This window comes from Aquarana catesbeiana, linkage group LG07 (assembly GCF_042186555.1).
Source record: "Aquarana catesbeiana isolate 2022-GZ linkage group LG07, ASM4218655v1, whole genome shotgun sequence".
NCBI lineage: Eukaryota > Metazoa > Chordata > Amphibia > Anura > Ranidae > Aquarana > Aquarana catesbeiana.
In genome coordinates this window covers 88,999,531-89,025,128 of record NC_133330.1, presented here as the reverse complement: position 1 = coordinate 89,025,128, position 25,598 = coordinate 88,999,531, and the positions used below count along the sequence as shown (strand labels likewise).

The following is a 25,598-nucleotide window of genomic DNA, read 5'->3' as shown; positions in this document are numbered from 1 at the left end:
TTTTTTCTGCCAGTAAATACCTTATACAGCCCACTTCCTGTTTCTTATGGTAAAAAGCCTAGGCTTATGACATCATGCACATCTCCCTCTCTCTCACTCGCAGAGTGAGAGCTGCAGGGCTGCAGAGCTGGAGGTGTGCCTCTGTGTGTCTCTGTAAATACAGGAAGTGAACAGGCAGCAGCTTCAGCTGCCCACAGTTAAAATGGTTGCAGCCAGACTTAGTGGAAGGAGATTTCTGCAGCATATTTGGCAAGTACAGAATCACAATATATATATAAGCTAATATGAAAAATGGTTGGAGGGAAGCTTCAGAATGGCAAAGATGTTTTTATTACAAATGTTGTGAGCAGACTGCAGTTCCTCTTTAAGGATAAGTTAAATAATGGAATATAACATTTTCCTTTAGCAAAGTAAAGCTATGTTGATCAAAATGCTAAATTGTTGCCATTTAATTTGCCAATGCACTGCACATTATAAACAGCTGGCCTTTCCTATGCTGCATCTCTTTCAGCCTCTTTTAGCCAGGTTTTGACTACATGCTCTCACTCAAGTGTCGGCTAGACATTATTGCTTTGGACAAGCTCCCTGATAATGGCACCAGTGGACCATGCCTGTGCAATGTGTGCCAACATGGCCAAAGATAGGCTCCATCAGGGGCTCATGTGACAGTGTGGAAATGTAGGTCCGCCCTCAGGATACAGTCGTTATCCTATAACAGGAAATGCCTGAACAAGGACATTAATGGCAGGTTCACAAATTATTTTAATAAAAGCTGCAAATTTAAAAAGATTGAAAACATGTTTTAAAATTACATTAACATATTATATGAGATTTTAGTAATGGGTAAAGATCTGCATTCATTTTGCTTACCCAATCATGTGCAGGATTTCAGCAAGATTTTGCCTCGCATGTGCACACAGCTCCCCTTTGATAGCTGAACATTCTCTCTACACCTTTAGTCATTTAACCACTTTGTTTTATCCTAAAGATAAAATTGTGCTTGTTGGTATGGACAGCAGCTACGCTTTCCCTTATATTTGTTCTAGCTTTTGTAAATTAACCCCACAATTTAATTCATATAGAGAACAATTCCAGCAGCACATCTATTGATTCTTCTAACAAGAAACCTATTGTTCACTATACCACCGTTAACATGGTAAACAAGTAATGCTAAGGGATTCTAGCCAGTAGTTGTTCTTGTACCTTGTAAATCACTGAAATTACACAAAGCTTGTGAAATGGCCTTGCCTTGATTTTAACGTCTTATTCAAAAAAAGAGTTTGCGATAATTCTTAAAGTACACATGGATGCTTCACCCATGTAGTCCAAGTATAAGTAAAAGCACAGCACCTTGTTCAGATCTGATTATCACATGTGGCAAAGCGATGCTTTGGAGCCTCACCAGTCTCCTTTATCGGGCAAAAGTGATGTTTGGCTACTGTTTCCTGATAAAGAAATCTTGTGAGGTCTGAAACATCGCTTTGTCCCATGTGTTAACTAAATGTGCTCTTTTTTGAGCAATGTGACGTGCTGGAATTTATACTTTTTATACTTGGACAATTAATTCAGTGGCACCATTGGCTGTTTTTAATGTTGGTCTGTAGAGGCATTTGGAGTGTTCCTGGAATTGGATATGCATTCTCTGTTTTGCCTGAGTAGGGCCCACTCCCAAACAATATAGTACATACTTTTGTTACTGCTATATTCTGCTTCTGGGCAAAAGCAAAACACCCAGTACACGAAAAAAAAAAAATTTGGGGAGAAAAAAAGAGGGCAGACAGCCCAGAAAGGATTCTTCAAGGAGGAACAAAAACTGTTTTTTAGCAAAAATAATAATTACTTTATTATAAATAATTCCACCATATAGAAAATTTTAAAAAGAAGAGATACCTCCACCACATAATAATATAAACTGATAACGTTATCAGAACATGGATAGCAACACCAACCTCACATTCATTCAAACCCAATCAAACAGATAGCAGCTAAAGTAGTGATTAGTTCCTAGTACGAGAGATAATATGTCCACGAGTAATTGGAGTTTATATGAGCTAAAAAATTGGCCAATTTGATCAACACTTGAGGTAGTCGTGGATCTTAATAGGAAATCTCCAGCTGAAAACTTCTGTGTAGTAAGGATGAATGCCACTTTCCAAACTTCCAAGCCTAGCATTGTCACATGAGGTAGGGAGAAAGTCCTCAGCCTTGTGTAAGCTCCAGGTAGAGCGACCAGACCTTATACGGATCTGTCTTTTCTCTCTGCCAATGGCTAAGCAAAGCACCGAGGGGAGTGAAGGAAGATGAGTACATATGCTGAGGAGGGGGACATTGCCTATGAAGTGTATGCCAAGCCAAAAACCTTTTTTCTAGTTTTTGGATAATGTGGGGAAGGATTAGAACTCCTGTTCGGGTTTTTTTTTTTCTTTCTGGGGCACTGTTAGAGAGATGTACCCTCACTTCCTGTCCTGCTGATAATGGTTTTACTAGACAGGAAGTAAAGGAAAATCTGACAGGGGTTCTACTCTTCTCCTACTTTACTAAAGAGAATAATATTTATCTCTCTATGTCCCTATCTTGAATATTGTTTTCACTGCATTTTGCATCTTGGGCATATTATTCACCAATTAAACTCCATAAGGAGACACCTTTCATTTTGTTACTTACATTCTGCTAATGTTAATTTGCTAGACCCCTTGGCAGTGCCTTCCTTGTTGAAGTCACTGCTCACTGACACCAGAGACAAAGCAAAGCAGCTGACATGCTTTCTGGACTTGGCAGTGTGTGCTGGCAATAAATGCAGCTCCGGTGCCAGAGGTTTGTGCTTACACGCTTAAGAAACGGCTGTTCTTTTCATCCCTTTGGTTCATTTACATACACAAAATGCTCATTTTGCCTGCTCTCCTAAAAATGTTCCTTGCTATTTATGTACAGTTTTTGTGTATATAGACTATAAATAAACAGGCACTCATGTAATATGCTTATACTGTTTTTTTTTGTTACACAGATACCATTGGACTAAAAATGGGCACCCGTATAGTCCAATTACTGACCCAAATGTGAAGACCGAAAAAGATTCTGGCACCTTTATAATCCACCATAATGGAAACATTTTACAGTACAATGGGACATATCGCTGTTATGCCTTAAACAAACTAGGAACAGCCATTTCAGAGGAGACTACGTTTATTATTCCAGGTATTCATTTAGCTTCCTGAAACCAGTAGATGTGTGCTCTAGTCCTCTGACCTTCAGTATATTGTACAATTTCTATACTGCATTCACTGCATGTACAAAGCAGTCCAAGGGAGGAAAATACAATAAGTATATTTATTTAATTAATACAAGCAAATGCCCCCACAATACACCATGCCCATAATTTACTAAAGGATCAGGGCATGTTCACTTTGCAAAGTAGATTATTTTTAGTGAATGAGGTTAAGTAAAAAATCACTTTTTCAAACAATGCCCAATCATGTGCAAAAAAAAAAAAAAAAAAAAGTTTATACTCAGCTAAGTAAAAATTCACTCTGCAAAAAGAAAATTCACTTGACTTGGTGAGTTGAACTTGTGCCGACTTCAATCACCCATTGATGTGCAAGCAGAAATCCGTTTTTTTACATTTTCCTTACACAAGATTTGATATTCTTTACAAGGTACATTGTTTTACTGTGTGCTTTTCTTTTTCTTGGTTGTTTCATGTTATCTATTTGAATACCGGTATTTATTTTATTAAAATATCCTCTTGTGGAAAATAAGACAACAATCAGTTAATTTATATAATTGGAATTTTACTTGCCATTTAATATGTATGACTAGTGTTTGATAACTACCACAGTGATCATTGAGGTATTTCTGTTGCTCAGGACCCAGGAATGGACACAGAAGTGTTGCTGCTCTGATTAAACTGCCCGCTAGCATGCAGGAAAAGCATAAAAATTTGTAGCAGGACTTAGTTACCACACTTAATGAATATATATGCGTCAAAATTGACTTGTCAACTTGTCTTTTTATCTTTAACGTATAAGAATGTTTAACATAGCACTGGATCAGTCAACAGGTAAAGTTGAAATTCTTTTTTTTTTTTTGGCTACAAATATACATTTACCAATTTATACCCTACAGGAGATCCTAAATTTCCCAAAGAGGAAATCCCACCACTGGAGTTAGAAGAAGGGGACCCTGCTGTTTTAAGTTGTGATCCACCTGCTGGCATCCCACCAGTTTCTATACACTGGATGACACCTGGTAAAAACTCATAGTCTGCAGTCTACTTTGTATTTGTGTTCATAGATATTCTCTTTGTTAGGGGGCATATTATCTCATAAATAACAACCGACTTTTTTTTTTTTAAATCCAATGCTTTAGAGTTTCTCTGATCTCCTATTTTACCTATATAACACTACCTGGTTGTAAGACCTGTTCATGCCTTCACTCGAGATTCTAAACACTGCTTGCATCCATACAGATATATTGGGGGCGGGGGAAAATATGCTTTAAAGCAAAAGTTTTTTTTTTTCGTTTTTTTTTTTTTATGCATACCCTCTAAAATTGCAAGTTAAAAATAGTGCATGCACTCTTCCAAAACTATTTGTCTTGTGACTTATCCAGAGGGTCTCCAAGCTGCTGTTCAGACCTATGCAGGATTTGAGATATTCTATTTACTTTAGCTTTGTAAGCTTTACAGCCCAGAGGTCATAGGTTTTCCACACCTTCCCTTTAGTATGTCATTTTACTCCTATATTTGCATAGGAGGCAGATATCATCACTGCACTGAGCAGTGTGGCTCCTTCAAGTCCTGTCCATTTTGTTCCCACTTTTTGACAGCTGCATCTTTTTTAACAATTAACAAAAGGCTTAAAAAGAGTAGAGGGGAGAGGATTGGTATAAATGCCTTATCGCACACTAGTTCCTGGCAAAAAATAATGCAAAAAATTGTGCCTATGGGAAACTTCCTGCAAGGGAATGATTACATCACTTCACTTAGATAGTACCACCCCTTTATCACCTCCCATTAATGCTGATGAACAAACTGGGCAAGATTACATGAATATTATGAAATATAAAAGGTAACACAGGTGTATTTGTGTATTGAAATTAAGATACTTTAGTTCTGCTTTAAAGTTAATCCAGTTTTTGTTCATGAAGGGCAAAGTAACAGGTTTGTTTTATCGCTACTCTAATCAGCAAATATGCTTACCTTCCTATATCTCCCCTGCTGAGTCCCCTAAGAGTTGTTTTAGTCAAAGCTTAAATGGGCCAGAGGACTCTCTCGTTGGCCATTTTTGACAGCATTGTGCCAGCGCTGTTGCGTGAAATACTGGGTTGTGGGACAAATGTTTCCCATAACCAAAAAGCAATTTACCCGATAAGTAAGCATCTCCAGAGGGTTGGTTTTAGGTATCCACTGACCTGAAATGTGTACATTTATTTTAATCCATGTGAACTACCTTTGGAAAGCACCAAAATGATGTATGCATGTTTGGAAAACATACAATTTATTATCTACTGGTGGTTTAATTTCAGATCTTCGCCACATCACTCAGAGCAATCGTGTCTCGGTTGGACTTGATGGGAAGCTGTATTTTTCACATGTAACTCAAGCAGACAGCTTAACAAATTATTCCTGCCTTGCCGCTTTCTCCAGGATCAGGCATATGTCACAGAGGACACCCATTAGCCTCAAAATCCTTAACAGTAAGAACAATTTCTTAAGTTTTCAATCAAGTTTGATGCATAACCCAACTCAAGATAACAGACCATTCTACTCTCTTTTTCCTTATACCACATGTACAATCAACATGCTCATGGTGTTAAGTTTATTTTGTTTCTCTCTTTTGGTTACTTCTATTGGTATCTGGCATGTCCCCACATTCTATCCACACCTCACCACACATGCAATTCCTCTTGGTTTGCTGCTTTTCAGACACAGTCATGTTATGGTGTCTCTAATATATTGTCTAAACCTTAAACCAGGCATGTCCGAAGTCTGGCCCACGTGCCAGACGCGGCCCACATTCCAGTTTTGAATGGCCCGCTTGGTTATTTGGACATATATATCTTTTGTGGCCCCCAACGATCTCCCAGCACCGGGGCCACAAAAGATATATATGCTGGCTGCCTTGGAGAGGACAGGGAGGAGGCGAGTGCCGTATACACAGGAGAATTTTCTGTTTACACGGCAGCCTCTGTAATAGGAAGTCCGTCTCCTACGCTGCCATTGGAAGACTGTTCTGTCCATCAAAGGAGGCGGGTCTTTGTATTAAAGAGGCCACCGAGAAAACTGGAGTTTTTCCTGTATGTAATCTTTTGACACTCGTCCCAGCCCCCTCCTTGTCCCCTCTAAGGCTGCAGATGGATGGGCATCAATCCGGCTGCACTGATGGCAATGGTGGGTTCTGCATTCCTGGCAATGGTGGGTGCTGCATTAATGGCATTGGTGGGTGCTGCATTCCTAGCAATGTTGGGTGCTACATTCATGGCAATGGGGGTGCTGCATTCATGGCACTTGTGAGGCTGCAGATGACCCTTATTTTGCTTCACAGTTCTTTATTTAAAATGTAAGTTTGTTTCCTGAAACTTCCGTCTTAAAGTGAAGGTGTGTGTTATACACCAATAAATATGGTATATCCAAATAACACGCCCAAGCTCATCTCTTTACTCACACACAGCCACAAAGGCAAGAGAATTATTGTTGGGCAGTGTATTAGTGCTCGATCAAACACACTTAGACCGAATTTTAATGGTTCAAAGAATGTCAGGCAAAATGGTGCCGACCACTTCATCAAATCTGGCCCTCTTTGAAAAAAGTCTGGACACCCCTGCCTTAAACCCTACATACATATATATTGTATTTACTTGATGTCTTCTTCTATCTAGAAACTGTATATAAGCTCCTGAAGAAGCGGTCCCCGTGAAACGTGTAGCGCTTCCTTAAATGTTACTACTCTATCTCTCCAGCCATGTTCCATATATCTGGGTTTTTTAGGCACTATATCCCTGATATTAACGGCACCTATTAATGATATCAAGTTTCTCACTGTAGACTGCTACAGTACTGTTTTTATATTTAATTTTAGAATTTATGTACAAATTGTTATAAATACAAATTTTGCTTTTTATCAGTGGTGCCTATAAAGTCAATTTTTCCACTTCCAATCTAATTTGTTCTATGATTAGGATGTGGCACTGTATTACTTTACAAAATACACCCACAGTAGCATCCTGTGATGGTGTATGTAGCTCTTTGATATATGAGAGACCATTCTAAACTACTGAGAAATTGTATATAAGTGTCAAACACTTACCATTTCAATATAGGCAACATCATATTGGTTATTTGAATGTTTTTTTGGTGGTTTGTCACACTGAAAGCGGAACTACACTGCATCTGAGCACCACAAACCAAAATTGCTAATTTAATCATTTTTAATATTCAAAGCAAACTCGCCCATCCATCCACGTCCAACTTTATTTTGGGCAGGAAATCACTTTGAAAAAAAAACCCTAGCATTTCTGGCCGCGGCCATTTGGAGTAGCAGATGATTCATGTAGCGTTTACTTCCTGGAATTCATCCACCCTTAGCTCAAGCATGCAGGCTTCAGGGTGTTGTTAGATACGAAAGCCCCTTCTGAAGACTTCTGGGATGTATGACAGCATGTGCCTAGGCCTGGAAACCAGAAAGTAACTAAAGAAACAAAAAAAATATATATATAAAGAAAGAGTTATCTGTTGGCATTTTATATCTCTTGGGGATTTCATACAAACATAACTCTGGCATACTGTCATGATGGAGTGTTCCAAGACATCTTAGGGTATTCCTATTGATCTCAGTACTGAACTCTTCTTCTGTAAAATGAAATTAGATTTAGAACCATTAAAACATGTGCTTACAGTGGTTACTATAAACTGCTGTGCTCATAGTGCAGGCGCACTCTATGTAATTGTCTTGATTGCCATCCTGATCAATGACATTCAGCCAGCACTGGAGTAAGTGCACATAGACAGGCAGAGGACAGAGAAGATCAAGATTCAAATAAGCATTAAAAAAGTATTTTCTAAAGAAAAAAAAAACATGGCATTTATTGATGTGGCAAACTAAGGGGGTTATTTACTAAAGGAAAATCCACTTTGCACTGCAAGTGCACTTCAAAGTAAAGTCGCTGTAGATCCGAGGGGGACATGCAAGGATAATAAAAAACAGCATTTTAGCTTGCACATGATTGAATGATAAAATCAGCAGAGCTTCCACTCATTTCAGATCTACCCCTTATGCCACGTACACACGAGCGGACTTTACGGCAAACTTTGCCCAGCTGACTTTTCAACGGATTTTACGACGGACTTTCTGAATGAACGGACTTGCCTACACACAATCAACCAAAGTCCGTCGAATTCATTAGTGATTATGTACGACCGGACTAAAATAAGGAAGTTCATAGCCAGTAGCCAATAGCTGCCCTAGTGTGGCTTTTTGTCCGTCGAACTAGCATACAGACGAGCAGACTTTTCGACCGGACTCGAGTCCGTCGGACAGATTTGAAACATGATTTTGAAATCTAAGTCCGTCCAACTTTTGATAAAACAAAGTCCGCTGGAGCCCACACACGATTGAATTGTCCAACGAAATCCCGTCCGCCGGGCAAAGTCTGCCGTAAAGTCCGCTCGTGTGTACATGGTATTAGACTTAGATTTAGATCGACTGCACTTCCAAGTGCACTTGCAGTGCAAAGTGGATTTTCCTTTCGTAAATAACCCCCCAAATGTCATCCAGGTAGGGTTGACATTAAAGGGTCTACATTAAAGGAAACCTGTAGTGAGATAAATATGGAGGCTGAAATTGCTGACCTCCTTTTGAAAATGCTAGTTGCCTGGATTCTCTTTGACATCAGTACATTCTGAAGTCAGATTAAAAAATCAGAGTTTAAAGGGGTTGATTTACTAAAACTAGAGAGTAAAAAATCTGGTGCAGCTCTACATAGAAACCAATCAGCTTCTATTTTTTTTCCAAAGCTTAATTGAACAAGGTGAAGTTAGAAGCTGATTGGCTACCATGCACAGCTGCACCAGATTTCCACTCTTCAGTTTTAGTAAATCAACCCCTGTGTGACGTAGGGGCTGGGGCATGGAACCACAATAGATGGTGGAGGATACAAGCATGCAACTCTCTCACAAGTGTTGAATAAGTCAGAGCTCCTGATCAGCATTCTTGTTCTGAATGTATTACTTTGAATATATTGAATTCATGGAATCAGCACAAAAGCCATTCAATTTATATTTTCAGAAGAAGAGGTAAGTAATAGCAGCCCTATACTATATGTGTCCTTGTGTGTGCTTAGCACTCTTGTTGTTTAAGTGATGTAAGGATTTAGGCACTTTTAGATCACATCAGTGTAGGTTATTAATTTTGATTATGTATCTCAGGTGTCCAAAATACAAAGTTTCAGTAAAGGATGAACTTATATACATTGTGTCACTGTGTTCTTTTTCATGAAGTATATACATTGTGTTTGTTAATAGTTTGCAAGCACAGGCAGAGAACTGCTGAAAATTAGGGTATGTTCATTAATTTCATATAATTGCTAATAAGAAATGTTCCTTTATTTTTAGATGGCAAATTAAAATATCGAATTCCAAAAATATTAACAACTCAAGGAGGAGCAAGTAACCCTATTGTTGTGCTGAAAGGCGAAGTATTGCTGCTGGAGTGCATTGCGGAAGGATTGTAAGTTTTACATAAAAAAAAATATTTTATCACAATCCTTAACGGCTTCTTTTTTTTTTAGCTAAAATTATCTGTTATTTCTTTTAATCTCCCTCCCTTTTTTATCTATTACAAATATCAATTTTTTAGAATAATTCAGTAGCACACTCCCACTTCCTTAATTCTCACCAAGGATAGGGTGACATTTACTTTGTCCTCACTCTGCCATTGTCAAATATCCCAGGAGGCTTTATTTTTCATTGCTCATGAAATCCTGCAATATCTCGGAATGTTTTAGTTGCTGACACCCAGTTCTGGAGGCCATAAGCAGAAGGATACAGGCCGTTATAGGGGGGATAGATGGCCAACTCACGAAAAGACAAAAAGGTGTGGGACCAGACCATCACCAGAAGAGAAGCGGGCGGGTGAGAAAAGGGACAATGACTATGGAGAATTCAGTGGGCTTGTTAGTATATGTATGCTGCATAAAAAATCTACTCATGTTACCTTAAAGTGAACATGTATTGAACCAGTTCAGGGTATAGTAACAGGTTCACTTGATATCTCAACAGGCATGGTATCGATGCCAAGCAGGGTGTCAGTGGGCTTTGTCACAGGAAATCAACAGTTACTTTCCGCTGCTCACTCTTCTGTAGCTGGGGCTGGGTGGGGGAGCACTTCTTGGTAATTTTCAGAAATGCATGCAGGCTAAAGTTGAGGCTAGCAGCTATAGGCTGCCCTTCTGAGGCTGAAGTGAGATGTGATGGGGGCTTTGGCAGGTGGCAAGGACTGACTCAGACGAGGCATTTGGGGGCATGGATAGGTAGCACTGGAACCCTTCAAGTCTTCCATTAGTGTTACTTTTCAATAATATGGAAGTGGTATTTGTATTGGATGTCTGGACACTGGTTTGGCAGCTTCTACACACCAAAGTTTTGCCACAGTTGCCTTGGTTTGTAAAATCAGGTGGAAGACTGTAGAAGTAAGCCAGTACTTTTGAGGGCCAAACCTTGCCTCCTTTATTGGGGCTTAAGAATAATAAATAAATTGTGCGGACTATATTTAAAACAAATAATATTGGTGGTTATGTATTACCAGTTGCTTAGGTTAGTACAGTGTTCATCAGTGGCTCTTATGGTAGCAAACAAGCAGAGACAATCGGAAGCAAGGGAAGTGAAGGCAGAGCAGGGGATGACAAATGCACCATCATAAAGTTTACCAAAACGATCGATGTAAGCGTATTTGGGATTTGGTTACCTCATTGTTAAATTAACTATTCATGTGTTTTCCTCCCATTTTGTCAGGTAGGTTTGACGTTTAAACCATGATATGTTTTAAGCACAGCCTGTGCTTATGTTTATAGAAGTTTTCTAGAACAAGTGTCATAATGTGGCCATTCTCTTTTTATCCCTGGCTACATTTATAACTGCCATGCCATGTACATTTCAGTCTACAGCTGACAGGTATCTAATGCCAAAAAATAAACATATATAAATTTGCATTTGTTAATTATTTATTATTATTATGATTATGTTTTTAGACCAACACCTACTATCCACTGGAGAAAAGATGGAGAAGATGCTCTAAAATATCGTGCAGTAACAGAAAGTTTTGGCAAAATTCTTAAAATTAAGGAGGTTACCAAAGCAGATCAAGGGACATATCACTGTGATGCCGAAAATCAAATGGGCTCTACCCATCGCAGTTTTCATGTTCATGTTGAAGGTAAATCATTTCAAAGAGTGTTTGGTCCATTCAGATTATTCAAAAAGAATTTGAAATCACTTAAATCATTAGGACTACCTTCTGTGCATGAGATCCCGGCATTTTTTGTGTGGGCAGGAGACACAGACACACTTTTCAGCCTCACTATCGGCAGCCTGTAAAACTCTATAAATGGCTGCAGAGGTATAATTAAAACCTTAAGGGCCCCCGTGCAAGAAACCATGAAGGGCCCCCCTGACCCCCGGCCAGGGCCCGTTCTTTTGAGCCAGGCCGCAAGTGAGACCTTGTAGTTCTGCCACTGGTGTTAGTAGTTTTTTTATTATTGTTATTTATTTTTACTGTTTTATTTATTTAATTATTTATTTATTTATTTTCTTTACATTTTTATATTTTTTTTTACAATTTTTTTAAGGACCCCCATTGGGGATTTGGTGAAGTATCTGGGGTCTAAACAGACCTCTGATGTTTCATCTTTGAGAAAGGAGATTGGGGACATATACCTCAATCTCTATCTCTGCAGCCTCACCTTCACAGAATGAATGGACAGGAATAGCTCTGTACAGAGCTTCCTGTTCATTCGCAAAGTGAAGCATAATAAACACAGTTGTCTGTCCATTTACAAAAGGAAGGTGTAGGTAAATTGCATATTTACTGGCCCCTTCCCCATTCTCCATCCTGACACATCCCCCGCAACAGCCGGAGGGAGAGGGGAGGGGGAAGCCGGAAGAGCTGTGTGGGACAAGGGGGGGCAAGGGAGCACACAGGGGCCTGGGGGAAGAACAAAGAAGAGGAAGCTAGATAGAAGGGGCAGTGGGGGCAGTATATAGAAGAATCAATCCCATCCATTTTCCACCTGCAGCCACTAAATGCCTGTGGGAGGGAGGGGCAGGCTTTCATGGAAGGGATCGGTTCTTCTATTTACCACCCCTCTTATGCAGGTGTACAGGGGAGCCACATGGGCCCCTGGAGCAAGGGGCCAGGTCACAATTACGACCCCTGTGACCCCAGTAGTTACACCCCTGAGTGGCTGAAAGCTGCTGTGTCTGGGCAGTGCACCCAGTGGTACTAACATTTACGGCAGAATGCTCCCAGGAATGAATGCCCAGAATACTGATTTTTGTGTCATGGCATTTGTCCCTGCCCTAAATGTTACAATTTGACCCACTGTCTAGCCACAGCAGCTCTCAGCCTCTCATAGAATTTTACACCACCTGACATGCCTTTTACTCTCACAAAAATGCCAGAATCTTGTGCACAAAGGCTAAATGCCCAGTGTGCATGAAGCCTTAATGTGCTGAAAAAAAAGTTACCTGGCTGTGATACCTATTCAGTTCTTCATTAATTTCTGAGTCACTAAACTGGAGAAATTATGTAGATTAGGAGTTTTGACTTTTTTAGCAGCATACTTTTTTCTGGGTCAGTGACAATCATTGTTGACAGAGGGTAGCATTTCAGAAAGTGGCCAGTCCCCCTATTTTTCTCATTGCAGTTTTCCAATAGGCTTCTTGTACACAGCCATACAGGGGCCATACAGCATGCAGAGCCTGCGTAAACTTTATCCAAGGGCCCCACGGCTGTCATGTACAGCCTCCCATAGAGATGAATTAGAAGATGTAGCTCTGCATAGTTATATGTCAGGGGTAGAGATGTGAAGACCCGGGAAAAAAAACGGAAAAATTTGGGGAAAAAAATGTTTTTTTCCCGTGTTTTTCCTGAAGGCTTTTTTGTTTTTTTCCAAAAAATTGGAAAAATTGAAAAAAAAAATAAACAAAAATTGTGGAATATTTTATTTTAAGATGATGAATAAAATATTTTAAGACAGGGTGTTTAAATATTTTCCAAATCATTTCTAAAAAAAAAATGTATGATATCAGATTATTCTATTTTCTGTGCACTGAGTGAGGACAAGCAAGTCCTAGGTAACAAACTGAACCCTCCAATGCAAGAACAGTATGCATTTCTTCCTTTAGGAGGTGCTGTGCTGCTATTGTAACAAGAACCGGTCAGGTCAAACCTTAAGTTTTTAGAAGTTCCTAATTGTGATGATGGACAAAAAAGAGTAGCTGCAGAAGCAGAGACGGATACTGACAATTTCAGCTCAGAAAATGATTCTGATTAAATGTCCATTGAAACTTAGTCCCACTCTCTTCTTAACACTTCCCCCATCTTCAATTCCTTTTATGAGAATGTTGTTTTTTTTAAATTTAATACTGTGGAGAGGAAATATGAAAAATTGTTACTTTTGATTTTGAAAATTGTTTTGTGGAGGCCTTTTGGCTGTTCCACATAAACTAGTAAGCAGTTCAGGAGATTGTTGTTCCCTTTGTTACAAATACCGTATTTATCGGCGTATAACACGCACAGGCGTATAACACGCACATTCATTTTAAGAGGGAAGTTTCAGGAAAAAAACTTACATTTTAAATAAAGAGCTTTAAAGTAAAATAAGGGTCAGTGCCCATCTGCAGCCTCACCATTGCCATCAATGCAGCAGCCTCACCATTGCCATCAATGCAGCAGCCTCACCATTGCCATCAATGCAGCAGCCTCACCATTGCCATCAATGCAGCAGCCTCACCATTGCCATCAATGCAGCAGCCTCACCATTGCCATCAATGGCAGCAGCCTCACCATTGCCTTCAATGCAGCAGCTTCAACATTGCCATCAGTGCATCCTGATCGATGCCCATTTGCAGCCTAGTGGGGACAGGGAGGGGGGCGGGACGAGCGCCAACAGATTACATACAGTGAGAAAGACAAAAAAGTGCCAATTTTTTTCAATTTTTCCGAAAATTTCATCCTCACCCCCCCCCCCCCCCCCCCCAAAAAACGGAAAAAAAAAAACATTTTTTTTTCTGAGCTTCAAAATTTCCAGAAATTTTACATCTCTAGTCAGGGGCTGTGTAAATTACTGGCACATGCATGCCCATATGATCCGAATGCACATAATCTGAGCTAGGAGCATACTGCCATGGACATACATGTTCTTAATTCACCTAAATAGGCAGCTCTATGCGACAGCTACAGGTCTCAGGAGAGTGATTATGCAACCCCTATGCAGCTATTTGCACGAGGCTTTAAGGTGTATGTTTTTTTTTGTTTACAAACTGTTTATTGAGTAGTGTTACATGCATATGTAATACAAAGGCATTGGCATCATTAAAAAAATGTGCAAAAGAACTTAATTGTATAAATATATTGCTAGTGAAACAAACAAAGATGAAGCTCCACATAATGTCATAAAAGAAAAGTAGAAAAAAATTATAGAGCAGGCATAGTGGTAGCATCAAACAGTAAATCATCAGGAGCATTACACAGAAAATTTGTTTAGGCTAGAATCCCATACATCCCATTTGAAAAATGTGGCAAATGTTACAAAGAATATAACAGAATATGTAAAAAGGAAATCAAGGATGCAAAAATTAAAAACGAACGACAGATTGCAAAAGATAGTAGGACAAACCCCCCAAAATTATTCAAATATAATAATAGTAAAAAGGTCAGGTCTGAGCATGTAGGCCCTTTACAAAATAATCTAGAGTGGGTGACTGGGGACAAAAAAAGGGAAATATATCAAATAGCTTCTTCAGCTCTGTGTATACAAAGGAGCATGGGGGAGCTCATGTCCGTAATGGGGGTGGTAGTGACACAGCCCCAAATGATCCACAATGGCTCAAAAGTGATATGGTCCATAAATATTTAGACAGAATAAAGGTGAATAGAGCACTTGGACCAGATGGCATCCACCCATGGATCCTAAAAGAATTGAGGATCCATGGGATTCAAAGCCATTGTTTCTAATTTTTAGGGACTCGTTAATGACTGGAATGGTACCACTGGATTGGCATAGTGCCAATGTGGTGCCCATATTTAAAAAGGGATCAAAGTCTTTACCAAGTAACTATACACCTGTTAGTTTAACTTCTATAGTCGGGAAGATACTGGAGAGTTTAATAAAAGACCACATAGATGAGTTCTTGCTGGAAAAAAAATATTTTAAGCAACAGACAGCATGGATTCATAAAAGACAGAAGTTGTCAAACAAATCTGATTTCTTTTTATGAGGAGGTAAGTAAAACCTTGGACAGAGGGGTGGCTGTGGACATGGTATACTTAGATTTTGCAAAAGCATTTGACACAGTTCCCCACACACGGCTAATGTGTAAGGTAAAGTCTACAGGCTTGGAAAGATCGGTTTGTAAATGGATAGAAAACTGGCTAAAGAACTGAATTCAGAGAGTAATGCTTAATGATTCTTACTCTGAATGGTCTAAGGTTATCAGTAGTGTACCCCAAGGTTCAGTGTTGAGACCCCTACTTTTTAATACCTTTATAAATGATATAGGGTCTGGGATTAAAAGTACCCTTTCAGTGTTTGCAGATGACAGCAAGCTATGACTGGAATACCATCCTTACAGGATGTCTCCAACTTACAAGCCGACCTCAATGCCCTGTTTAATTGGGAAACTGTGTGACAAATGAGGTTTAATGTTGATAAATGTAGTTATGCTCTGGGGGTTTTGGTATATCATAAGCTTAATAATAGCATCCAATGCCAAGCTGCGGTTTCCAAAGCGAGCAAAGTCCTTTCTTGTATAAGGCTGGGTTCACACTACCGCATGGAGCGGATCACAGCAGGGGTCCAGTGCGTCCCTGTTCACCATTTCAGATCCGATTTCAGTCCGAATTTGTGGCTGAATTCAGACCTGAAATGGACCACAAGATGCACTGGACTCTGTAGAGAGCCAGTCTCAATCTCCTGACATGCGAATTGGATGCAGGGAAACCAGCATCCAATTCCCAATAGTGTGAACCCAGCCTCAAGAGAGGTATGGACTCCAGGGAGAGAGAAGTCATTTTGCCCCTGTACGAATTATTAGTAAAACTTCATCCGGAATATGCAGTTCAGTTTTTGACACCAGTTCTCAAAAAGGATATTGGGGAACTGGAGAAAGTGCATAGAAGGGCAACCAAACTCAGGACCGTTTTTAAGGTAGGGCAAAAGGGGCAGCTGCCCTGGGCCACATCATTGTAGTTGGGCCCAAAGCAGCTGCCTCATACTTGCCAACTATCCCAGTTTAAATTCCCTTATCCCTTGAAATTTTAGTCCTGTGCTGTGTCCCGATATCTCAGTGTAAACTTCTGTTGCTGCTGCCCAGCTCTGCCCTATTGCCATGTTCAGATGACTCACATGTAGACCCTGTGTTTACTTGTAAATAACCTGCATTGATATGTAAATAGTGGTGACAATAATATGTAAATAGTTGTGGACCACGGCGTCGATATGTAAATAGAGGCAGCATTCATATGTATATCATGTCCCTCTGAGGTCCCATCCACCATCACTTCTGCTGAATGCTGCCCACTGGGGAGGGAAAGAAGCATGCTTTAACGTCCTGCCTACAACTGTGGTCATTAAGTCTAACATCAGCCTGTTCTGCAAAAGTAAGCAAATTGGAGGTGGAACCCGTCTTCAAAATAATATGGTGCATTTTGGTGCATGTGAATACGCAGGCAGGCAGCGAGGAGATGATGTGCTGTAACCTTTAGCACACAATCAGTGAGCAGTAATAATGTGCAGTAACCTCTAGCAACCAATTAGTGAGTGGTATAGATGTTCACAAACCTCTAGCAATTAATCAATGAGCAGTATTGATGTACAGTAATCTCTAGCAACCAATCAACAAGCAGAAGTCATATGCTGTAACCTCTAGAAAATAACAGTGAGCCATAATATGTACTGTAACCTCTAGCAGCCAGTCAGTGAGTGGTAGTGATACACTGTAACCTCTGGCAACCAATCGCAATCGCTTCCTGATCTGATTCAGTAAACTGATTTTGAGTCTACAGTAGCTGCTATTTATTGTAAGCATGTGGAGAGCGAAATTGCGTGAAAGAGGGGACCCAAGAAAATGTTTGCCCAGGGTCCAGTCACTATTAAAGATGGCCCTAACCAAACTGATAAGACTCATGGGGGAACTCGGCTATGAGGAAAGATTTAAAGAATTTTTTTTTTCTCTCTTGGGAAGAGGAAACTAAGCCCTGCCAAATCGGCGGCTATTGCTGGCAATGGCACTATCCGAATTTGTGCGATGCCCCATTTGCAGCACCGCACCGATTCCCAAAAGTAGTTTCTGTACTACTTTTGGCGACTTCGGGGTGCGATTTTAATAGATATCTGTGCAGAATTGAGCACAGATGCCTCTGAAATCACCCCCGAAGTCGGGACTGACATTCGGGAATGAAATTGTGTGAGTTCAGCTGAACTTCAGACAATTTCATTCAAGCTGTCAGTGTGAATCTAGGCTAAGGGGGGATATGATCAATATGTACAAATAAATAAGTGGTCCATATAGTGAGCTTGGTGTTGAGTTATTCACTTTAAGGTCATCACAGAGGACAAGGGGGCACTCTTTACATCTAGAGGAAATAAGATTTCATCTCCAAAAAGGAAAGGGTTCTTCACAGTAAGAGCTGTGAAAATGTGGAATAGACTCCCTCCAGAGGTGGTTCTGGCCAGCTTAGTAGATTGCTTTAAAAAAGGCCTGGATTGTTTCCTTAATGTACATAATATAACTGGGTACTAACATTTAAAGGTAAAGTTGATCCGAGGAATTTCTAATTGCTTCTCGGGGGATCAGGTAGGAATTATTTTCCCTGCTGTAGCAAATTGGAGCATGCTTTGCTTTGGTTTTTCGCATTCCTCTGGATCAACTGTGGGTAAAGGATTGTGTATATGGGATTGTATGATTTATTTATTTATTTTTTAATTGTTTGAACTAGATGGACTTGTGTCTTTTTTCAACCTGACTAACTATTTAACTATGTAACTATATTATGGTACTATAAATTGTTAACATATTTAATTTAGATCATCTTTGTACTTTATTTGTAAGCTTGTTATTTTTTATACTTTTTTATAAGACTTTTTGTTACAATATCATATGCCAAAACTGACTTATAGATTTGTTGTAATTTTTAGAGCCTCCCAGATGGGAGAAGCAGCTGGAAAGCTCTATACAGACAGTTGGTTCTGAAATTATTCTAAACTGTTCAGCCTTGGGGACACCAGAGCCAGAAATCCTATGGCGAAGAAATGGAATTCTTCTGGATGGTAAAAACAAACATTACAGACTAAAATCATTTCTTTTTTTAATTTCAATTGTTAATAATTAGCATAGACAGCAGAGCCATCAAACTCTCACGAAACTGGGAAATTAAGCAAATTATCATATTAAGGGACCTCCTTGGTTATACTGACCACTTGCCCAAATGGAACAAATATTACATAAATATACAGTATATCAATATCACAGCAATGTCTGCAGCTGCTGCTGTGTGAAATAAAGATTGTGTCCCAAACAGTGTTTGGAAGATTAATTGACAAATACAATGTAACAACATTATAATTACATTGCATTTGCTCTGTTTTATTCATATGCAGATCAAAGGGGGGTTTTTAACCTACATATGATGTAAATTAAAGCAAACTTGCAAGTAAAAATGTTTAAATAAAATTCTATTTAACTCCCTAATTAACCCTAAGTTAACCTAATCAGCCCTAGTTAACTATGTTCTCAACAAAGATATTATTTTACAGCAGAACTTTTTTTCAATTATTTCTATTTTGTTAATTTTTTTAATGTTGCTTTTAACAAAATGTTTACATTAAAAAAAAATATTTATTCATTTGCAAACAACTGTACACTTCTATGTCTCAGATTGATATTTTTTGTGTATACATTAACAGGTCAAATCATAAAATGAAATGTATGCTTTTATTTAACGCTAGTTGTTTTAAAGCACACTGTGATGAAAGTAGGAAAAAACGCAATCTTTAATTTTGTTGTATGTAGAAAATAAAAAATGTTTGCAAGACCATAAACAAACCAGCTTTCCAGAGCGTGCCAACATCCAAAATAGATAGAAGAAAAGGTAATCTCATATGGAAACCCATGTGAGTGGAGGTGGGCTTTAAAGGCACAACATGAGGCATACTACACAAGTAGTTACAGTATATAAAAATTGTATTTATTATTTGGAAGTTCAGGTAAATATACAAAGAGTATAGTTATAAAAGGTATATAACAATAGAAAAAAACTTTTGTAAACAAAAACAAAAAACAAAAAGTGAAGTAAAAAAAAAAATTTTATTTATTAAACAAATCATTAAAAAGTATTAATAAAAAAACAGGTCAAATTCCCACCTATTGGACAAGAGTATTTGGATGTTATGTATTAATATTTTGTATATATATTTATTGTCACTCTTGTCTGTGATTGAGTTGAGGGTATACACACATCTTTGTAGGGGGGCATATCCCCCCCTGACCCCCCCACTTGTGGCTTTGCTTCTAAAGCCTGTTTTTAATAATACATTTTAATAATTTGTTTAATGAATGTAATTTTGTATAATTTACTTGTGTACATGTTTCATTTTGTGCCTTTAAAGTCCACCTCCACTCACATGGGTTTCCATGTGAGATAACCTTTTCTTTCTATGCCAGATGATATCACCAAAAGAAAACCTTATTTGTCCTGCAATAAAATATAAATAGTTACATAGTGGGTCAGGTTGTGTTTGCTGAGAAACACATCTAAAGTTTGACAATAACTGTGCCAAGAAGTTCCACATCTTTTTTGCTCTGACATTAAAGAGCCCCTTACACAGTTTAAAATTGAACTACTTCTTGTCCAGCATCATTATGTGGCTGGATTTGTTCTTTAGAGACCTTGGATTAAACAGTTTTCTCTCAATGATACAGTCAACATGAAAAAATGTGTATATTGCGAAAATATCCCCTCTTAACCGCCTTTTCTCCAGAGAGAATACGTTACATTTTTTAGCCATTTCCTCATAACCAAGGTCCTTCAGCCTCCTTATTAGTTTTGTTGCTCTTCTCTGGACTGTCTCCAGTTCAAAGACATCCTTCCTGAGGACTGATGACCAGAGCTGGATGGCATACACAAGATGTGGCCAAACCAGTTTTGTAAAGTGGTAGATTTATAGCTTTTTCTCTTGAGTAAATACTCAAACAAATATATGACCAAACAAATATACACATAACAGAAATGTAAAATCTGCTCTGGTCTATAAGGGCTATGCAGGTTTAATAGCCAAAGGACAGGTCTTGTGAGGCAGAGGCCACTTAGGCAAAGGCGTTCTAGTACTTTTTTATTAGCAAGAAAATACACTTCTGTGTCTAAAGGTAATAGGAGGGATTAAATTATCAGTTCAGTTTATCTCACAGGCATTACAGCAGGTGAAGTAAGACTCTTTTTCAAAGCTTTAAAATAGCTGCAGTGGTACCATGCCAATCTCAAACCTAATGTTTTCTAGAGCTAGAATATGAATAGCCGGTAGGTATGTCAACCCACACGTGTCAACCTAAAGACTTATCCAGGAGACACTCCATGTTTATCAGTAATCTTTGTGGCCAGGTTGGATTGTACAGTATACCACTATTGTTTTCCTGTGATATACAGTATAAAGCCAGGACATGTGCATACTTGAGGATGGGCCTGGCATGAGCAACACCTTCTTTTTGCATACATGTCATGTTACTTCTTCCAAACATTATCCCTATATGTTTCAGTGATGAAACTACTGAAGTTTTAAGTGGTGGTTTATGAAAAAGTGGCATCATGTACACTAGCTGCTCCTAAACTTGAGTTTAGGAGCTTTTGGTGTTTTTTTTGCCAAACCCTAAACATCAAAGTGGTTATATAGTCTCATTTTTCTTTCCTATAAAAATAACAAACATGTTATACTTCCCTACTCTGTTGCAGTGGATTTGCACAGAGCAGCCTAGATCCTCCTCTTCTTGGGTCCCTTTTCTGTGATCCTGGCCTTTCCGTCTTGTTCAGTGCCCCCACAGCAAACAGCTTGCTATGGGGGCACCCGAGCCGAGTCACAGCTCCGTGTGTCCATCCAGACACGGAGCCCCCGACCCGGCCCCGCCCCCCCCTTCTCCCCCTGATTGGCTAGCTGACTTTGATAGCAGGGGCAGCCAATGACGTTGCTTCTGTGTCTCAGCCAATCAGGAGGGAGAATCTCAGGTGGCTGAGACACTTGTGGAGATCGCTAGACAGAGAGGGACCTCAGGTAAGTTTTGGAGGGCTGAGGGGGGCTGCTGCATACAGAAGGCTTTTTATCTTAATGCACAGAATGCATTAAGATAAGAAACCTTCTGCCTTTACAACCACTTTAACTCCATAAAAACCTGTGTCCATGTACACATAAGTTTTTAGCAGAGTTTAGGAGCTGCCGTGTTTAGGTGAGGTTAAACCTCCCTCTCCTGAACACAGAAGAATCGCATTCAGGATAGTTTTGACCGCGGGCCACAGGAAAACACAAAGCGCTGCAAAATCCCTGTAAAAATCACTGCAAAAATGCGGTTTACGTTTTTGCCGTGTTTTGCATTTTCCAGTGGCCGCAGTCAGGAGCTGCCAGTGTACATGAAGCCTAAGTCTGCTCTGCATTAGTTACAGATTAGTAATCAGCTTTGATAAGTGTGAAGGAGGGCCGTCATGTTGCAGTTCATTTTGTAACTATTTTTTATCTTTTTACATAAAGATGGGGCACTTCCTGACAACCATCAAAGGATGGGAGGTCTGATGTTCATTCATTCCCTTCAAGTGTCAGACAGTGCTGTGTACCAGTGTGAGGCATTAAACAAACATGGAACTATACTTTCCACTGGAAATATTGATGTTCTGGGTAAGTACAACTTATTATATAATGTGTTTGCATTTTAAATGGTCACAGATGGGTGGAAATATTATCAAGTAACAAGCAAGTATTTTAAGATCATATGGATAACATGTACTAGGTGAGGGTCTGTTCCCAACTATACATTACATGTAGAAAAACGATTCAGTCTTAGAACGGTGTTGAAACCAAAAACAAACATTTATTATATTGCAGCTTACCAATTCTTAAATGTGATGGCTTCATTAGTTTTCTTTTTTAGGCGTTCTTTCTTTAGTTTCACCTGGTGATCCAGTCAGTAAGTCTGTTGTTTTTCAACAGAACAAGTTGTCCAGCAGATGTAGCAGTTAGAGGGTTGAGACAAACCATTTACCACTGGCAGAGGTGCTTACAATGGTCAGTTTTTTAATTTGTGTAAAAACTTTATTAAAAAAATAGGGGGAAATTGTTACTGTAAACTGTTACTGTAAATGCTTAAAGAGTGTTACCTGGAGTATGGCTTCAATTTGTTTAGTGTGTCTAAATCTGCTAGTACATCTAACACTCTCCTGGGGTGGAAAACGTTATTTAAAATGCTTTCTTCTTCCATGCTGCAGGAGGCGATGTCAGCATTCATCAGGCCATGTCCCAGGGAATCCTGAGTACCCCAAGTGTTTGGCCAGTAGTTGTCAACTCATGAACTAAAGGGGGCTTCAGATGTTGCCCCTGACATCAGCAAAGGGCTGCACATAATGTTCAATATATGTAATGCTTGAGAGGACTGTCAGAAATTGCAGACCTAAGAAGCCTTTCACACTGCGTTAGTGGTAAAGCGGCGCTATTTTTAATCCTAAAGGTATTAAATCCGCCCACAAAATGCCGTTGCAGCTGCGTTTTGCTGGCGGTATGGCGGCCCTGCCCCATTGTTTTAAATGGACAGGAGCGGTGGAAAAGCAGTGTAGGAGCAGTGTATTCACCGCTCCTACACCGCTGCAAAGAAGCTGCTGGCAGGACTTTTTGTGACCCCCCTGTCAGCACAGCGCCCCAGTGTGAAAGCACTCGGGTTTCACACTGGGTTTGCAGCTGAGGCTTTTTTCAGGTGCTATGCAGGTGCTATTTTTAGCGCTGTAGCGCCTGAAAGACGCCTCAGTGTGAAAGGGGTCTTATGGAGGTAATAATGGTCAGAGAGTGTGGACATGCTATATATTTGGCTGGGAATACATAGATCCCAACTGTCCCTGATTTCGTGGGACTGTCCCTGATTTTGAGCAATGTCCCTCTGTCCCTCATTCCTCCTCATTTGTCCCTCATTTTGTTGATCTATATAGTTGTATATAAAAATTCACTTTTTTTCTTTCAAAAAGTGTTTCCCAGTGCTAAACCTTTCATCCAATTTCTAAATTGCTGCATTTGTACATTTTAAAAGCCAATATAAAGTAATAGTAGTGGTAAAAAAAAGCACTTATGGATTTAGTCAAGCTTTTTCTTAATTAATTCTCCTTTAAGGGGGTGTGGCCTATGCCTATATACATTTGCTAGTAGGTGTCCCTCATTCCCATCTCAAAATGCTGGGAGGTATGGGAATATACTGCAGAAGACAATACCAAACTGGGAACAGGTTACATGAGGTTAGTAGAGATCAATGCTATTCCTAATCAATGTTACCAAAACAGACTGCTGAAGTCCGAGGGCCGCACATCATATACCAAAGGACCTCATGTGGCCTTCAGGCTGCAGGTTGGGCACCAGGGTCTTAGGCGATGACACTATAGCACAGTGCAGATAATCTACTTGCAAAATTTGGGCTACACTTGTCTGTGGACAGAAGTATGAATAAGGTACCTATATTAACTTTTCATACCGGAAAGGTGTTTTCACCATTTCTCACGGAGATGTCAAATCTTCTCACAACCTTCTGCACATCCTCTGCCGATGTTATAATTTTGGGCGATATGAACATCCACGTTGATACCCCCTCTTGCCATTTTGCAGCTGAATTTCTTCAACTACTGGATTGTTTTCATTTAAAACAACTTGTTGATGTCCCCACACACACCAGGGGGCATACCTTGGATCTGGTCATTACAAATTCTGCTCCTCTCACCAACCTGCAGGTGTATGATCTAGGTGTGTCTGATCACAAGGCTATTTCCATGGATTTGCCATGCCCATCCAGCCTTTACGAGCCTAAGCAGAATATCTGTTTCAGAAGCCTTGGCAGCGGACTTTCAGCATCTTTCCACACATTTTTCATCAGCCGATGAAGCAGTGGATTACTACAACAGTCAACTTAGCAGCCTTTTGGACCTCCATGCCCCTGTTAAAACAAGAACAGTCCCCTTCACCCGCTCAGCTCCCTGGTTCACAGATGAGCTTCGTAAGCTGAAGGCAGCAGGGTGGGTCCTTGAGGGGCACTTCAAAGCATCTGGCCTCACTGTCCACAAACAAATTTACCAGGCGCAACAACAAAAATATGCATAGTCCCTCAAAGAGGCAAGGTCACGGTTTTATTCCAATGTCATCAGAAATAGCCCAGGAAATTCTAAGCAGCTTTTCTCCACTCTAAACCACCTTCTTAAACCAAAATCACCTCCACTTATTGCCCTTACAGAAGAGCAGTGCAATAAATTCATGGATTTTTTCACATCAAAAATTGCGCATATTTGCTCTGCTCTTTCTGGTCCTCCCACCCAAATTGTTCCCCCGACATATATAGTTATCCAACCCCTAAACTGCTTTCCTGAGGTTTTGTCAGAAGAGGTGCAGAACATCATCAGGAAGATGAAAACCTCTACCTGTCCTCTGGACCCTCTCCCAACCTCCCTGGTAAAAACTCATATCACTGTCCTAAGTCCCCTGATCACCGCTGCTATAAATCATTCCCTTCAAACTGGTCATGTTCCCCCTGTTTTAAAAAATGCCATTATCAGACCATTGCTCAAAAAACCCACTCTTGATCCGGAAGTCCTATCTAACTGTAGGCCTCTCTAATCTCCCTTTCAGATCAAAAGTACTTGAGAAAGCTGTTGTAACTTACCTTCAGGACCACCTCAAACATAATAACCTCTTTGAAAAATTCCAGTCAGGTTTCCGCTTTGCTCATAGTACAGAGACTGCTCTCGTCAGAGTTACAAATTACCTCCTTATATCATCCAATGCTGGCTCTCCCTCCCTCCTCATCCTCCTGGACCTTTCTGCTGCATTTGATACCGTTGACCATGGCATTCTTTTAACCTTCCTGGCGGTATGATTATTTCAGATTTTTGATGACGAAAGTGGTACAATTATTTTGCATGGAAATTTGGTGTTTTATATTGTAGGCCTGTAATTCTTAGGAATAACTCACTTAAATCTGTCCAAACCAGAGTCTAGTAGACATCCCGGGTAAGATAAAGTTTGAAAAACAAAATCACAAATTATAATATAATAAATAACTATAAATAATTATACCAAATAATAATATAATAATAATATAAATTATT

At 39.6% G+C, this 25,598-nt stretch overlaps 1 protein-coding gene across 10 annotated transcripts in view; it reads left to right on the top strand.

The window, feature by feature from the left end:
• Positions 1-25,598, top strand: part of CHL1 (cell adhesion molecule L1 like) — a 290,056-nt gene that overhangs the window by 172,191 nt on the left and 92,267 nt on the right. For all 10 annotated transcript variants that reach the window (XM_073592465.1, XM_073592461.1, XM_073592456.1 and 7 more), the window contains 7 exons: positions 3,005-3,195; positions 4,123-4,245; positions 5,524-5,694; positions 9,608-9,722; positions 11,242-11,426; positions 18,409-18,540; positions 22,003-22,146. In XM_073592465.1, coding sequence (XP_073448566.1) covers positions 3,005-3,195; positions 4,123-4,245; positions 5,524-5,694; positions 9,608-9,722; positions 11,242-11,426; positions 18,409-18,540; positions 22,003-22,146 — 1,061 coding nt within the window. The remainder of the gene's footprint in view (positions 1-3,004; positions 3,196-4,122; positions 4,246-5,523; positions 5,695-9,607; positions 9,723-11,241; positions 11,427-18,408; positions 18,541-22,002; positions 22,147-25,598) is intronic.